This window comes from Patagioenas fasciata, chromosome 8, assembly GCF_037038585.1.
Source record: "Patagioenas fasciata isolate bPatFas1 chromosome 8, bPatFas1.hap1, whole genome shotgun sequence".
NCBI lineage: Eukaryota > Metazoa > Chordata > Aves > Columbiformes > Columbidae > Patagioenas > Patagioenas fasciata.
In genome coordinates this window covers 5994561-6010302 of record NC_092527.1, presented here as the reverse complement: position 1 = coordinate 6010302, position 15742 = coordinate 5994561, and the positions used below count along the sequence as shown (strand labels likewise).

Sequence of the window (15742 nt, the reverse complement as noted above, 5' to 3'; positions counted from 1 at the left end):
GTTAAGCAAGCAGCCTCCTTCATTACTCTTTGCTCTAGGAAATGGAGTCCCTGTGAATACAGACTATTGCCTCAACAACTTAATTAGTGTTTCTGATGTTAGAATCTATCAGAACTATCTTACATTTGGCTCAAAACAGAGAGAGAAAAGGGGAACACGTCCTAAATCACAAGGAGCAAATCTGACGCTGTTTTTCCCTAGCCCAATGAAGACACGAGCCATTTAGAGACAACACACTTCTTTATCAGTGAGTGACTATATCATCAAGCCTAATTTCAGTTTCCATGAAGAAGTAAAGGGATGGCACCAGTCAGGATGGAACAGATCTGTTGAGATCTGAGAAACACCATTCATCACCCATTAAAGTGAGAGCTGAGTCCAAAGATTGTTTCTAAACTATCTCCCATAGTATTTTCTTTCCCATATTGTCTAATTAGTGGTTACATGCCTAGTGACACAAAGTACAGAAAATCGTCCTTGTCTTACAAAAAGAAGCTAGAAGTGAAAACTTGACTCCTGGAAGCTGATGATCTTGTGGTATATGAGCACTATTAAAACACACCTTACCAAAAAGATTTAGCTGGCTTCCAGAATGATAATATAATTTGCTTTTATTGCAAAGCATTAATGTTTCCCATTACCCATCACTCATCAGAACATTTTATACCTACCAGGCCTGAACAATGACACTCTGTTACCAATTTTTTGCAATTACAGTTTTATGTAATGATGTTAGTTGTTTTAATTGTACCAGCATCAATTTTCTGAACTCTGCTTTCCCTTACAGCCATGTCACCCAGATCAAACCAAACTGCAGCAATACGGCTCACTGAGACACGCTGCTTTTGGAGCCGCACTTTACTCATTGTCCGTCTGGATTTTGAGGGGGCAGGTTCTGTGCTCGGTGCCTGGTGGCTCCGCTATGGTCTGTGTACGAGGTCTCAGCCTGCAAAGCGGGCAGATGTGAAAGCAAAGGAGTTGTGGACCTCTGCCTTCTGCAGACAGGGGGAGAATAAGGGTCTGGGGGGGCAGTGCTGTCGCTCAGCTGGTTACGCTCCCCGGTAGAACACCAGCACGCTCATTTTCAAGTCTGTTAGAAAAATTAAAAGGAGATCACGGCATAAATGGAGCACTCCTTGCTGAATCTAAACACAGACCCAGTGAGCTGTCTCACATTGGTAGAGTAAGTAAATTTATTACCCTATGAGTTGCTCTTTGTTTTGTTCCACAAGGGTGGGAGGAACGTTGGAGACGATGACTTGCATATCCAACTGATTGACCACAGAGACCTGGAAACAAAAGAGTGAAATTCAATTGGCACTCCCATGCAGAACATGCTCCCCACACAAAAAGAACAGAATAATTACTTTCCTGCCTTCACAGCCATGCTCCAATGTATGGATTTCTCATTTTAATTCCAAATTGGAGAGCTGGGAAATCTTGCTTTGCTCGGCAGCCAAAACCACCAAGCAGCAGGCGAAGATTTCACTAGAACTGTAATTGCAGGACTGCATCAGAATTATAGGCTTGTAAGGGAGAGGCTACCAACCCTCTTCTTCCCAGTTCAGACTTTACTTACAGAATCGTGGATCTCCCACGTGCCATATGCAAAATGACTTAGGACCATTTTGGGATTTTTGATGACTTGATGGGAAAATCCAACTTTGGAGATACGCAATGTGCACCAGCATAAATGCAAGTACCAGATTGATTCAACTAAATCAATGAGACTTTGTTAGAAAATGACACAAGTGCAGGACAGAAGAAACCCCTCTTTAACACACTCAGTACTTGGTGTGCTCTGTTTAAGAAAAATAAATAATACAAGATTTCAGGAAAGAACCAACTGACCGCAAAACAGATCTCTCACGTTAGCATTTCCTGCTACAAAAGCAACCTAACTCTTGTGTTTCTCAAGCACAGGTTGGACGGTCACGGTGCACCAGTGACTACATCAAATTCAGCAGATTAGGCAAACTCAGCTTCTCATCTTCTGATCCAGTCTCCTCGAGCTGTTCTTATACCAAGAAAAGGCTGCTTTTGCATGCTTTTTAACAAATATTTTTGCGTTTTGTAACAGTTGTGAGCCAAGCGCCCGTAGGTTGTGGAAGGAACGGTTCCTTCCCATACCAGAGGAGAAAGTAAAGCGTCCACACAGGCATGACAGCAAACATTATACTCCAAACCTGTACTCCCTATAGAGGATTCTGGAGGTAAATTTGGAAAAGTAGGACAGTGTTAAACCCAATACATTCAAAAATCAGAGTTAGCTGATTCAATTCTCAAAGAAAAAAACAAGTCCTGAATTTCAAAAGAGAAGCCTGAGCCCTGCAAGCCCTTCAGCAGACATGCCCTGATACACTTGCACATCAAACACCGATTCACCAGCTTTGAAGCTTAATTCAACTTTAAATATTTAAATGTTCTTGAAATGTCATCAGATGCACTGATCAGTGTGTACAGACTTCTGTGTATGAAAAACAGAATGATAATGAAGCCAAATTTTAGACCAAGATCACTGAAAGGAATTCTAAAGAAACAAACAGTTAGTTAAATAGAATTAACAATATTAGCAGCCATGGTGCACCTACATACTGAGTACTGCATAATGCAACACTTTCAAAAAACTAATAGTTCTTTCATTATTCAGGGCATCACAATTATGACTTCTTGTTCACATACAAAAATATGAATAAACACACATTCAGGACAAGTTATAGTAAAACAAGGGCGCTGAACGAAAAATCAAGAAAAAGTTAAGGTTTCCATAGTAACGTTAACTTGCTTCCTATACACATTTGTAAAGGCTTTCACTTTTCTAAAAATGGCATTAAATTGAGGCGCTAAGTCCAATTTAACTACATTGTAAGAAAAGCTGTGGGGAGGAACTGTTCCCTTCCCCTCGAGGAGCAATGGACACGTGCTGGAACAGAGCTGGAAGGGGTGGGAAGGCAAAGGCTCTCCCAGGTGCCACCCGTCTCTGGAAGCTTTTTGGGACCATCCAACCCACTGTTCCTTAGAAAGCTTTTGCTACTGGAAGTAAATTACAGGGCTGGAAAGTCAGCACGTTCCAATGTCTCGTGTCCGTAAGTATCTGAAGAATACATTGCCGAGAACTAGGAAAGATCCAGGCTATATAAGTAGCATGACAAACTGGAAGTTTGCAGCAAACGCAGGGAAAGCGTATAATTATCGATAACCATTAGCCTGTTAGCGATATCCCTTTGATCCTATGCTTCATTCATTGGACACTTTCCAATTTTCCAAACAAGCAGAGCCCACAAACTGTCCTGATCGTTATACAGCACCAATGGATTCCTGACCATCGCTTCTCTGAAAGCTGAATAAGGAAAAGGCCACAGGATCCCCCAAGCCCCAATGAACATCTGATTAAAGACGTTATCATAGAGAATACTTACTATCCACACTTAATATCTTTAAGTGCTTATTTGCAGTAGACTTATTTTAAAATGTAATTGCTTCTTTCTTCTGTCTCACAGAGGCTAAAGAGGGAAATTGAATCACATGGAACCAAAGGATCTTCAGGTATGAATCGTGCTCAGTGCAAACCCAAACTTTCAACTTTTATGGTGGGATGGTGTCAGTCTGTAATTGTATCTACAGCTACTTGAAGCTTTCACATCTTGCTCAGAAACACGGTACCAGAGTGCTCATCACTCACTAAGACAACCTAAAGATACCTCTATAAATTAATGAGACATATTTCACTTTCTAATTTTCATGTCGATACCTTCTGGCTGTATTTTAATATACTATTACCACGTAAATTGCAGGAGAATGCCCTATCAGTTCGGGAGGTCAAGCATGAGGACATCATACATTATGTTTATTTGCTGAATTCCTGCATAACCCAATATACCCAGTATTACGGCCATCATCTGTATTGTTTGACAGCATTCCCATGAACTAGATAATGCACTTCATCCCTATGAATTTATGCTAATATTAATCCACTCCATCAAGCTATATAGGTCTTAATGAAATTTAGCTTTAATGGTTTCTATGGCTGGACTAAGTCCATGTCCTTTACTCAGGAGGAAAACATGAGCTCAAGGCCTAAAGCTGGTGCCATTTTTGAAACGCTGGTTCCCTGAAAACCTGAAGTGCAGTCTAAGCCCAAAATTATTCCTTGTGTCTCCCTTCCAGACAGGAGCAACTAAGCCATGGCAACCTCGGCTTTCCCCAGTCAGCTGCCTTCGCACTTCCTGAGCCTGTTTGCTCAGGTATTCGCCTGCACTGCAAGAAAAGTCAGATCTAACGTTGGTCCAGAAGCCGTGTCCTCATGTTAACAGTGTACAGCCCAAGTCAGCAAGCTTTCAGCTTGGCTTATTTGCTGGGGTTTAATGACATGCTAAGCCTGCATCCCAGCCTTGGCACGGTACCTGGCTGCAGGTGGAGATGAGCTGGAAATACTTGTGTCCAACCATGCAGACCTGACCTGCTTTGTACTTGTAATGCACAAAACCAGCAGATTGTTTTGCTGCCATCTGGGGCCAGGGGACCCAGAACAGAACTCAGGTCCATACGCAATGCAAATATTCAGAATCTAAATGGGACCATTAGCAATGTCTCACTGAATAAATAAAATAGATAACATCATGTCTAGTGTGGCAACCACAGTCGTCATGTCTGCCATGAAACATGAACACGTTTCAGATCATCAAAAGCTTTTTAAAAAACCCTGCTTTATATCAGTGACTTAAAAATATTAAGTACACACAGTTTATTGCCTTCCTATAGGTCTGCCTGGAATTAAACTTCATGTAGCATTTGAATTTCGTCAGGAATTATTCCATAAACATAATTCCTGAGTCATACTCACAAGTACATCTGCTTTGCTGCTCAGTCCTTTTCCATAATTGTCCGTTGCAATGACCTGAAACTTGAAATAGGATCTTCTCATATTTTTGAACAGCATAGCAGTTTTTATTAGCCCTGTGTAAGCTTCAATCACAAAACCTTCTTTACCATCCTTGATTGGCGGAATGATGAGTCTGTATTGCATGGCACTGTAATTCCCAGTGTCTTTATCATCAGCCTAACAGGAAAAAGAAAACAAGCAGAAGCAAATAACGTAAATACGCATGCAAAGAATCATTAACCTTGTCCTTTAAATAAAGTTGCATATTGGTCCAGAAATTTTTTTCCACTCTGACATTTAAAACATTACATCCCAGAGAGCAGATATTACTGTTACTGTAAATGGTTCATTTAACTTTGCTGCATACAGTTTTGCTTTTCCAGCAATTTCTTCCTCCTGTGTTGGCACTAAACTGCTCAAAAGAAAGAAAAAAAAGAAGAAAAATATAAATGGGCTTCACAAGTCTGCAACAAACTGATCGGGTAAGAACCTCCACTGCCAAATTCTTACTGATGCTTACATAGCTAAGGAAAAACAAATCCAGCAACACATCCACAAACTTACACAAGAACGTCCTCCCTCTTCTTAGAGATATTCTGCACCCTCATTGATAGAGCACATATGTTTTTGGAGTAATTTAATAATTTTTTATTTAGAAAAAAGCACAGAGTCAGTGCAGGACACCTCAGCACCTGGGACCCTGCAGCATCTATTAGGCTTTAATCAAAATATTGGCACGACTTCTTAAGCCTGTGGCTTAAGCTAATGCTGGAGAAAAAACACCCTTAACTTCAAAAAGGTGCAGGCTTTTGTGCTAAATCCATACTTCACCAGGACTTAAAACAAAAAACAGTCACGGCTTACGGCAGCATGAAGAGCTGTTTCCAATGATACACTACGGCCCTCTGAAAAAGCATTATCTGTGCGAGGTCATTAAGCTTCGAATAGGTGGCCGTTAATCATCATTAATTGTTTCCTCATCATCACTGAACGATATCGGTAAGGTGGAAACTTTTACTAACTCCTATTTTGTCTTTATTTTGTGATAATTTTCAGGGAATACCAGAGGGGAGATACAATAAGTGAGTCTACACAGCACTTCAAAACATAGCGGAGCTGGACGGATGGTCCAGGTACTCACAAGTGTCTCTGCTTTCCACACCACTCCGGCTACCAGACCAGATGGAATAAATGTAACTATGCGGCACTGACACCATTGTATCCAGGCTGGATGAGTTGGAGGCAGCAAAGATGTTTCACAGCGCACACCATGAGCTGCAGAGCTGCACTCCCACAACAGCGCCTCATCACAGACAGAACTGTTTAAATGGGTCCTTGCATCCTTTCTCAAAGGTTTGTTTGCCTCTAAATTAACAAAGCTTTATCTGGTTTGGCTATAAAAAGCATAAATATAAAATGTGTTAAAGTGCTTTTGTTCTCTAGTTCTATAACCTTTTTTTTTTTTAAGGCTTTTAAATCAAGATTATTATCTCTTGGGTGATCTCAAACCCCTTTATTAGCGTTTTTAGGAAAGATAGGCAAGGTTAAAAGCTTTCTGAAGTTTAGCCTGTTGTGTCAGTCAAAAGGCAAAGACATCAGTGAGCTCTGCTAGAGGCTCCCGCTATCCAACTGGCACCAGTAAATACGACCCCAAAACATCACAGAGCCAGCAGACGGGAGCTTGACAGGTGGATTTAAGGACTAGGCTCATTTTTGGCTTTCTTTTTGACAAGTAAATTGCCAAAGGAACAAATAAACATCAAGGGATGCTATATGGCACAATGAAGCGAGGAAGTGGCTGTACCTAAAAATCAGGTTGATGCGCAAGCGCTGCTGGTCCCGGCTGTTTGAGAGCTCAATGTCAGTGCTCAGCGTTGAGCTCAAACCAGCCCTTTTAATAAGTACATAAATGCCTGACCGGCACAGCAGGTTCCTGCCGTTCCTCCAGCACCCACACCAACTTCAGTGACCTTACTGGACTCTCACTCCCACCACGGTTTCATCTGCGTGTTGTGGTGTAGTGACCCTGGCCAGCTGCCTGAGGCCACGCAGCCAACTCTCTCACCCCCCAGCCTCAACAGCACGGGGGTGAAAATAAGATGAAAAAGCTCACAGGTTGAGATAAGGATCACTTATCAATCACTGGCACGGGACAAACAGACTCACCTTGAGGAAAATTAATTTAATTTACTGCCATATAAAGTGGACTTGAATAAAGACAAAAATTATACCAGCATGGGCCACTGGAACCCTTTGTGCCTGGCCCGAGGCAGCATCGGTCTCTCCTCACACAGACCCCTCCACCCCGGCCTGGGCACGGCACCCTGTACATATATAAAAATCAAATACTTCACTTCAAGTACCTGCTCTTAACTGAATGCAAAGACGATCTTAAAATTATAACTGGAAGATTCCACATGATTACCATTACTACACTATTACTACTAAAATTGCACTTACTAAAGAATCATTTAAAACCAGAACCATCACAGAAATAAAACATCCTTGAAAATACACAAGATGTAGGGTAGAGACGTTCAAAGTGGTTTCTCATGATGTTTTGTGGATCAGTTTTGTCAATGTGTTGTAAGAGAGCTCTAGCTCCTCCATGTACTCAAAGAGGAGATCAGGACACCTCTGCCTGTAGTAGCAGGGGATCCTGAATATGTAAAAAATACTATTTGGTACAAATGTAGAAGACCACCAAGAGACAAGTAAGCAAGGTCTTTGGAAAAGATTTCACGGTGAAGCAGAGTGGTGAACTTTTCCAAGTTTTGCCTCCCAGCTAACAAATCACCATGTGTGCGCACCAAGTACAGCCCGTACAACACGGCTCAGCAGAAAGCCAGGAACGAGCCAGAGAACATCAGTCTGGCAAAAAACACCGTCTCGTCCACACTCAACTTTGCACGTAGGTAACAGGTCTGGGGAGGAAAAGAATAAAGAACAAGTAATTCCTGTGTTTTGGCACATGGAGCGGAGCACAATCTGATCAGACCCTTCACCATAGCAAGACAGGATTCACAGCGACTGCTCACTGGTGCCCTGTGAGATGTGCATTATGCCCTTGCAATAAAAAGCCAATTTCTTTGTTATAATGGATTTATTAGATTGGTTCAGCTGGGCCAGAAACCTATATATATAATACATATATATATATATATATGTGTTGTGGTTTTTTGTTTTTTTTTTTTTTTTTAAATATTACCGAATTCTACCTCTACAGAAAGATACAACTTCAAATAGCAGTTTGGTTCAATAACAACAGAAATCAATTTCACCTTCAGGATTTCACACTAATACATGTGCAACTACAGACAAACAGTATCTCGATCCAAATTAGGGGATCAATATTGCAGGCACAGACATCTAATCAGGTCAGACTTTCTGAACAAACATCATGACACTAGTGTAGTTGCTTAGAATTAACGGTATTATATGTCTTGCAGCTGAGTTTCATGCATGAAACTTCAGTCAAATAGGCATTTTGAAATTTTAAGCATACAGCCTCTAAAATGCTGCAGCTCAGATGCCCAAAGCTGGTGGATCGGCTAAAAGTCAACATTCAGAAGTTCTGAGAACTCGGTGGCGCTCCAGAGCCATTGACAGCCACGGTACCATGACCATTCAGGCTGTTTCCATCCCAGAAACCATCGACACGCAGATGAGCACAGCCAGGTGCAAAACGGCCTGAGGAACCTGCAAAAATCATAGGATTCAAATCCATTTCCCCCCTTTTCACCACTATTTTGTACTTCAATCAGACCAAACGACACTCAGTGTAGCGTTCAGCTTTGCAGGACCACGAGAGAGAATGTGCGAGCTGCTGACACTAATGTACCAGCTTCCTTAACACAGAGCATGGATGTTTGCTGTGCTCGTAATTCATTCTGAAGGGAAATGTTTTTGACACGTCATTAGGAGGAGATATACAACATCTCAAGAGGTGTCTTATGACTGTCAAAGAAAGAGCTATACTTAATATTACAGTAGTATATCTTTGTTTTGTTATGTGCAAGAAATACAGATGTCTCCTAAATTCTGCTATGATCGAGTACTGATAAATATGCATGATTTCAGGAATTAGAAATGAAAATACATGAGCTGAAAAAAAGAAGCGATAGAGATCCCTTTAGTGGTGCCTCTAACCAGATAGTTTGTCCTTGTCTGTATGTTTTTTTTTGGTGGAACTGATGAACACAAGACCAACGTACGGCCCAATGCGGTGGGGAGAGGGCTGGAAAGGACGCGGAGTTTGAGGAGCAGATGCAAAGCTCCACATTTCTGAGGCAGGCTGAAGCAAAACCAAGCTGATGATCATGACAAAAAGTGCTAGAGAGTGTAAAAGAGCACATTAGTGAAAAAATATAGGGGAAAAAAAAAAGGAAAATTGGAATAGCTACAGCAAACTTACTGGCTTAAGTGTCTGTAATTCACACAGTAAAACTGCCTCTAAAACAGCACAATGGCAGATGTGGCTTCAGAACTGAAAATATTCCACGATCTGTAAATTGCTACCAGCAAAAACGGTCTCGTTCTAAAAGATATTTTATGTGCCATCAACTGATGGGGAACAGTTGAACCTGCCATCTGCTTGGTGGCACTAAGCTAGAAAGAAGCAAAAAACCCCACAGCCCACTCCCATTCATTTTCCGTGCCCTGGGAGCACCCTTGAGCTCACCGTTAAGTGTGACACCGCTATGGAGACCGGAACACATTTAAAATTTACAACGACATTTAACTTAAGCAGCTAGTTTGAATTTAGCTCATGCTGAGAATGAGAAAACCTGTAATTGTCTGATGATTCTGCAATAGCTTCAGGAGCTATGGTTAATGAAGATTTTAACGCTCATCCCAAACAGGCCACCAAGCATGTCAGCCCGCTGGCCATTTTGGTGCCAGTATCGGTGGTTTTAGCACACAGCATTGCCTTTACAGGGCTCTGCAGGTGAGGAAAGCGCCCACCATAACAGCGATGTTCCCTGCTCATGTGTGGATTTGAGAAACGTCCAATAATCACCTTTTGTGAGGGCTGCACGGAGCCCAAATTTAATTAATTTCTGCTTTAAATGCTTCGTTTGTTAGACATACTTACAAAGGTGCTACAACAAAGAGCAACAGAACAGACTCTACTGCTGATCACTGCCCAGGCCAGGTCGAGCAAACCCCATGGAAACTGCCGAGAAACACAGCTAGGAAAATAAAGTGAATGGGAACTGTTCACTTTTTCTCCCAATGGTGTTGAAAAACCCAAGGTGTGAAGATACGGATCAATTTTGGTAGGCTGTCTCACGGAAAACATGTCGAATAAAAGGTGTTCCCAAACTTATATTTTGAACAAACGAAATAGAAAAGTTGGTTTTATAGCATTTTCCTGCTATGGCAATGGCATTTAGTCTTAAAAATGTTAGAAAAATAACACAGCAATTGAAATAATCTAATATTACATTTGAAATAATCACAAAGGGTAGCACTGTTTTTCTGAACGCTGTTGAAAGAAAACAATAGTACTGGTTTTTATAGTAAAAAGTTTAGGGAGCCAACGTGTTATCTAGAGATATACTCTTTGAAAGCAATTACCTGTGTGCTCATTCTTAGCGGGGCAAGCGGGTTCCTGTCAGAGGCCAGATGTTGCAGCAGATGTGCGCGTTTCAGCCTGTGCTGTTGTCACTGCAAACGGGCTTCAAAGTAGAGTTTTACTTCTGGCAAGTATGCTCTCTCCCTACGGATGACTCTGTGATTCATAAATCATGTTTTAACTAATAACAGACAGTGCCTGGCAAGGCAGGTCGGTTTTACAAGGAAGTCGTTCCCTTGCGTGCATGCAAAAGCAAAAGTAGAGAAGGGAGAACTTTGTGCTTCACGGCAGAAACTGTCTCGAGGTGCTGGGGGCTGAATCGCACCTGTACAGAACTTGCCGCTGTGAAGATTTACCTGACGTGCCAAGGAAAAAGGAAATGCCCCCAGAAATGTGGAGGTTATAGGCACGAATAGAAAATAACGGGAGATTTAACATGGGTCAATGCATCTGGGTAAAACATAACCACAGTAATCCCAATGTAACACATAACCATACCCAGGAATTTTAAACTTCTTGGCTGCTTTAGATCAGTATGCAACCGCCAGGATAGATTTGCTTTCAAGGATTCTGGTTGCGTAAAGAGTAATTCCTGTTCCCCTGTGTGTCTTTAGGGTAAAAACCTGTGCTATTAGATGGCTTTGGTTTGTTATGCTGTTCTGTCTATTAAGACATTCAAACAGTAATAAAGGAGGAAAGTGCATTGCGATGCCTATGAGAAAGCAGCACAAAACACAGACAAGGTCTGGAACGAACATTCGATCAGCCATACTTTAAGAATCAAGTTTCCTTCAGGATGTAACTACATGTCAGACTCCGCTGGTTCCTGCTATCATCACCACCCCTCTCTGCTGCCTTCACCAAGTCACTTCTATGAAATCCACGGCAGCCACTTCCAGAGATTTGATTCACCAGCATTTCTTGTGGCCAACTTCTTTTTCTGTGCAAAAAAGACCTTTATGAACCAAGGAGTAACTCAGAGAAGAACCTCTTGCTTTCTTTACAAAGCATCTCTGATATTTCTTCATTTTAATGCACTTCAACAAACAAAACTAGAGAGACTAATGCTGTAAATGTTTAAAAAGAAAGGGCTAATAACATACCATTATAATGAAAAGTCAATTCCCACTAGTAATTTCCCTAAAGATTATGCTGATTTTAGTTTTGTTTTTATAGAGCAGATTGGAAATACTGTGTACATGGGTGAAGGATGTCTGGTTCTAATTCTGAAGGGAAAATCAGGAGTTACAGGAAAATACCAACAGCAAAGCAATAGAATTCTAATATAATAAAATGCAAAGCAAATCTCAAACCACAAAATTCATAAATTAGTAGTTATGAGTATTACACCTGGTTTAAATTAACATATTCATAACAAAAGCACAGAAAGGCCTTTAATCATGGAAACAGGGTCTTACACACATTGAAAATTGTGGGGAAAAAAAGAGAATTGCGGAAAAGGGGAGAGAACAGAAAAGCCTGTTTTAACAGCAGTGCTCATCAGGACTGCCCGATACTGGAAACCCTTCTGTGAGCACCACCAGAGCTATAATTAAAGCCATTATGTGACCGCTGTTCCTGCTGTCCCACCATTGCATTTCACACAGCTCTAGGACCCTGCTGAGGTACCAGCAACATCAACTTGGGCTTTAAGATGAGGGACTAAAGTCTTGCTTAAAAAGGTCCTTTTGAATAAATACATTCCTTTGATTTTCTTCTTAGAGACATTAGTAGTTATCAGCTTTCAGAGGACACCAGTCTTGAAAGAATCATATCCACATAGAATAATTCATACGGCATATCATTAACCAAATTAATGCTAATTGAAAGTGACTTTTTGGTAATGATTTGTGGCATTCTTCTGAGCTCAAGCTTCCTTTTTATCTACTTAATCTTTCTAAAAACCTGGAGCGAGAGAACACATTATCTTGTTTTAAAAGGATTTTATATTCAAATGAGTATATTTAAGAGAGCGGTTGCTGCTGCCAGCAAAATCCCTGCACCTTACAGAGCTGGGAGAAGCAATCGATAGCACTTGCCTTAGTCACACATGTAACTGTTTTGATGATGAAAGAAGTGTTTGTCCAATATTTTATTGGCCTATTTGCCTCTGCATTCGATTTGTGTGTAAGATTATGTCCTCAGTCCTAGTTTTCTTCTCCCCCTGCAGTTTTTTTGTATTTGGTCCTTGGCAGTTCCATTATTTGTCACTCCTAGCGCTACTCTCTAGGCTGGGGGACACCATTAGTGCCAGGACTGGAGGGGGGGGCACAAAACATTTTTCAAGAGCAGAAGATCCAGGCTTTGATGGGAGGAGTGAAATCTTGTTCAAGCCACAGAGTACAGAATGGTTTAAGCAATGGAAGTTGAACACAGAAATGTTCAGCAGTATATTTCTGATTCATTTATCTCAAAATGATTGTCATAAATTGCTATATTGGAAATTAATGACTACAGCAAATCATTAAGTGCTGTTTAAAAAGGAACTAATTGTGGATTTTTTTTTTTTTTAAACTCAAAATATTATTTACCTCTTGCTTAACATAACCCACATACCCTCTAAAATCAATATACAGTGAATTTCAACCCAGAATATAAAATCATTTTGGAACCTCCTTGGTATCTACACTGGTAAGAACGTCTAATTTAGTACTTCCTGGCTAATGCCTTGGCTCATCTTTCTTATTTCCTACTTGATAAAAAGGAAAAATTATATTAGCTTAAACTGCCACTAAATGAGAACTGTTGGCAAGTGCCTGCCACTGTGATTATTATGCTTAACGAATTTAGTTAGAGCAATGGCAAATAAAAGCCGGCACACCCTGTAAATCACATCTAACTGCAGCGCCCACATCACTATCTAAATGGCAGCCATTCCGATGACCGTAATTAACGATCTTTTCCCATGGTTATTCCACCCAGCGCCTGGACCGCGTGGTGTTCAGTCGAACCCGCTGCCAGAGCCACAAACAGCCTTGACCTTGAGCTTTCGGCAGAACGAAGCAAATTCAAGATGAGTCCTGGTTTTCTGCCATGGTACTTTCCTCAAAACTGGATGTGTGGATAAATGATACAGACACCAAACCACTGGCACGTGGGTTTCGCATCAAGTCCCAGACCCTGGTCTCCAGCAGTAAATGGCTGAAGTAGATACAGGTACCCAGATCACAAATTGTTCCCTCAGGTATTATGTATTTAACTCCACCTGCTCCACCTTCACTATAAATAAACTGGCAATGACCAGCTTCTTGCAATAAATCTGACCCTTATTTTCAACCAAGCTGCCCCAGAAAGAAGCATTTCTTGTTAATGGAGCCAGCGCTGATGTTTCCAAAAGCAGCAGCATACTCGACGAGCCTGCCAGGCGACACTCGGTGGGGAACTTTTATATCATATCCATTGAGGCAAATTAAACACATTTGTGCTTAAAATATAAAAATGTAATGGATGAATGTGATTTATTTTCTCTGAAAGTCTTCTAAAATATGCTTAACTAGTAAATTATACTACAGAAGTTGTGTTGTACTACACTTTTTGCTATGATATCCAGGCAATCAGACAGAGTGCCAGGTGGGCACCTGCCCTTCATGCTTCCAACACTTGGGCATGGCGGTCTCCTCAAAAAAGAACTTTGCTGCGTTTTATCAGTTCCACATAAGAAAGTAAACATAGGTGTTCACAATGTGATTTCTCTTCATTCATGACTTAAATTTCCCTTTCCATACCATCTTTATGGTACGTAACAGTTACCCAATTGACAGAAGAGTCACGAGACATATAACGACGTTAATTTGAGCTGCATTCTTCTCATATAAAAGCAGAAGATGGATCTTACCTTACTTCCGATCAAGTGCTTGTTTTTTCCTTCTTATTCTCTCTTCACCAAATTGGGTTGTCCTCGGTTCTCTTTTAACACACTACACTGTTTTACAGACTTCAGTTTATCCCCTCCCCTCCGCAACTTCTTGCGCATCTCACTCCTTGAGACCCCAACCTTGCCAACCACCTCTACTTCTATACAAAACTATTTTCTGACTTCTATTAGCCCTGTCTACAGGTGCAGGAACACACACAGGTCGTTAGAAACACAGGTATTCACACGAGGGATGTGAAGAGTGATGTGTTGGTATTAAACACACACACACATACACACACACACAAGGACTGTCAAACAGGGAATTTTCAAATGGACTTGACTATGGCTTTGACTTTCAGATTGTCAAGCAAAATCTGTCACATACAGATAAAAGTCAAGATAAAACCCAAAGAAGCTGGGAGGTAATTAGCGGAGTCCCTGCCATACCTCGATTGCCTCATTTTGCTTAATACAAGAAAAAACAGGCTTAATTCAGAGTCCATTCTTTTTTCAGCACCAATCTTACACTTTGATTTAAAACAAACACTTTGTCCGTTCCTCAGGATAAAGGGATGTACATAAGAAACCAAGTTAAAAGTTACTGTCACATCCACGCTTTTAGTACTTATTTATTGCTGCTGTTTCCTTGAAGTACAGGCCGAAAAAAGCAAGTTTGGCTCTCAGAGTGTAGGACATTTTGCACACTTTTCTGTAACAGTGACTCTGTGGCGCTGCTGTGACAATTAATGTGATGTTTTTCATCATTAGACAATGTTGGTTCACTATGAGTTTGAAGAACAATTATTTCAAGTATATCGAACATGCAGTTTCTCATCTTTCAGGTGTAAAAATGTTCCGGTCCATACTGTGTTCCAGGATCAAAGCTGTCGTCAGTGACAGAAGAATGAGAATATGCTGACAATATCAGTTTCTTTTCAAAGTTACTCAGAGATCATTAAAAAAATTAGCTACTATTAATGAATGCGGCAGATGGAAGTAAATGCATTTAGAAGTCTTACTAAGGAGGTTTTTCCTTAGGAAAAAAGATATTAATAAAATGTAAATTATGGTAATTTTTATTAGTATAAAAATTGGAATAATTTCTACAGTGCAAGTTTTGCATTAATTTTATTAATGTTCTTCAAAACTTCAACTTGAGACACTACTCATTTAATTCCACCCACTTGAACTCTTCAAAAGTTAAGTGTTAAGACACTAATTGGAACGAGCATTGTATTTAACTAATAGAGGACAGAAAATAAGCTAAGTAGCACCAACTGCTGAAAATGTTGGTGCTAGAGCAATAAATGACAGCCTGAATTTCTGCGACCAGCACTTCTTAACTGCTTCTAATTTCACTCAGCGCACCCTTATGGCTGATGCTGTCCACTGGTAGCAACTTTTCCTAGCTTGGTCTATTTTGCCT

The 15742-nt window shown here is 40.8% G+C and overlaps 1 protein-coding gene across 12 annotated transcripts in view; it reads right to left on the bottom strand.

Moving 5' to 3' along the window:
• Nucleotides 1-15742, bottom strand: part of PCDH15 (protocadherin related 15) — a 684798-nt gene that overhangs the window by 37273 nt on the left and 631783 nt on the right. For all 12 annotated transcript variants that reach the window (XM_071811575.1, XM_071811571.1, XM_071811570.1 and 9 more), the window contains 2 exons: nt 4844-5059; nt 1201-1289 (listed from right to left, as the gene is read on the bottom strand). In XM_071811575.1, coding sequence (XP_071667676.1) covers nt 1201-1289; nt 4844-5059 — 305 coding nt within the window. The remainder of the gene's footprint in view (nt 1-1200; nt 1290-4843; nt 5060-15742) is intronic.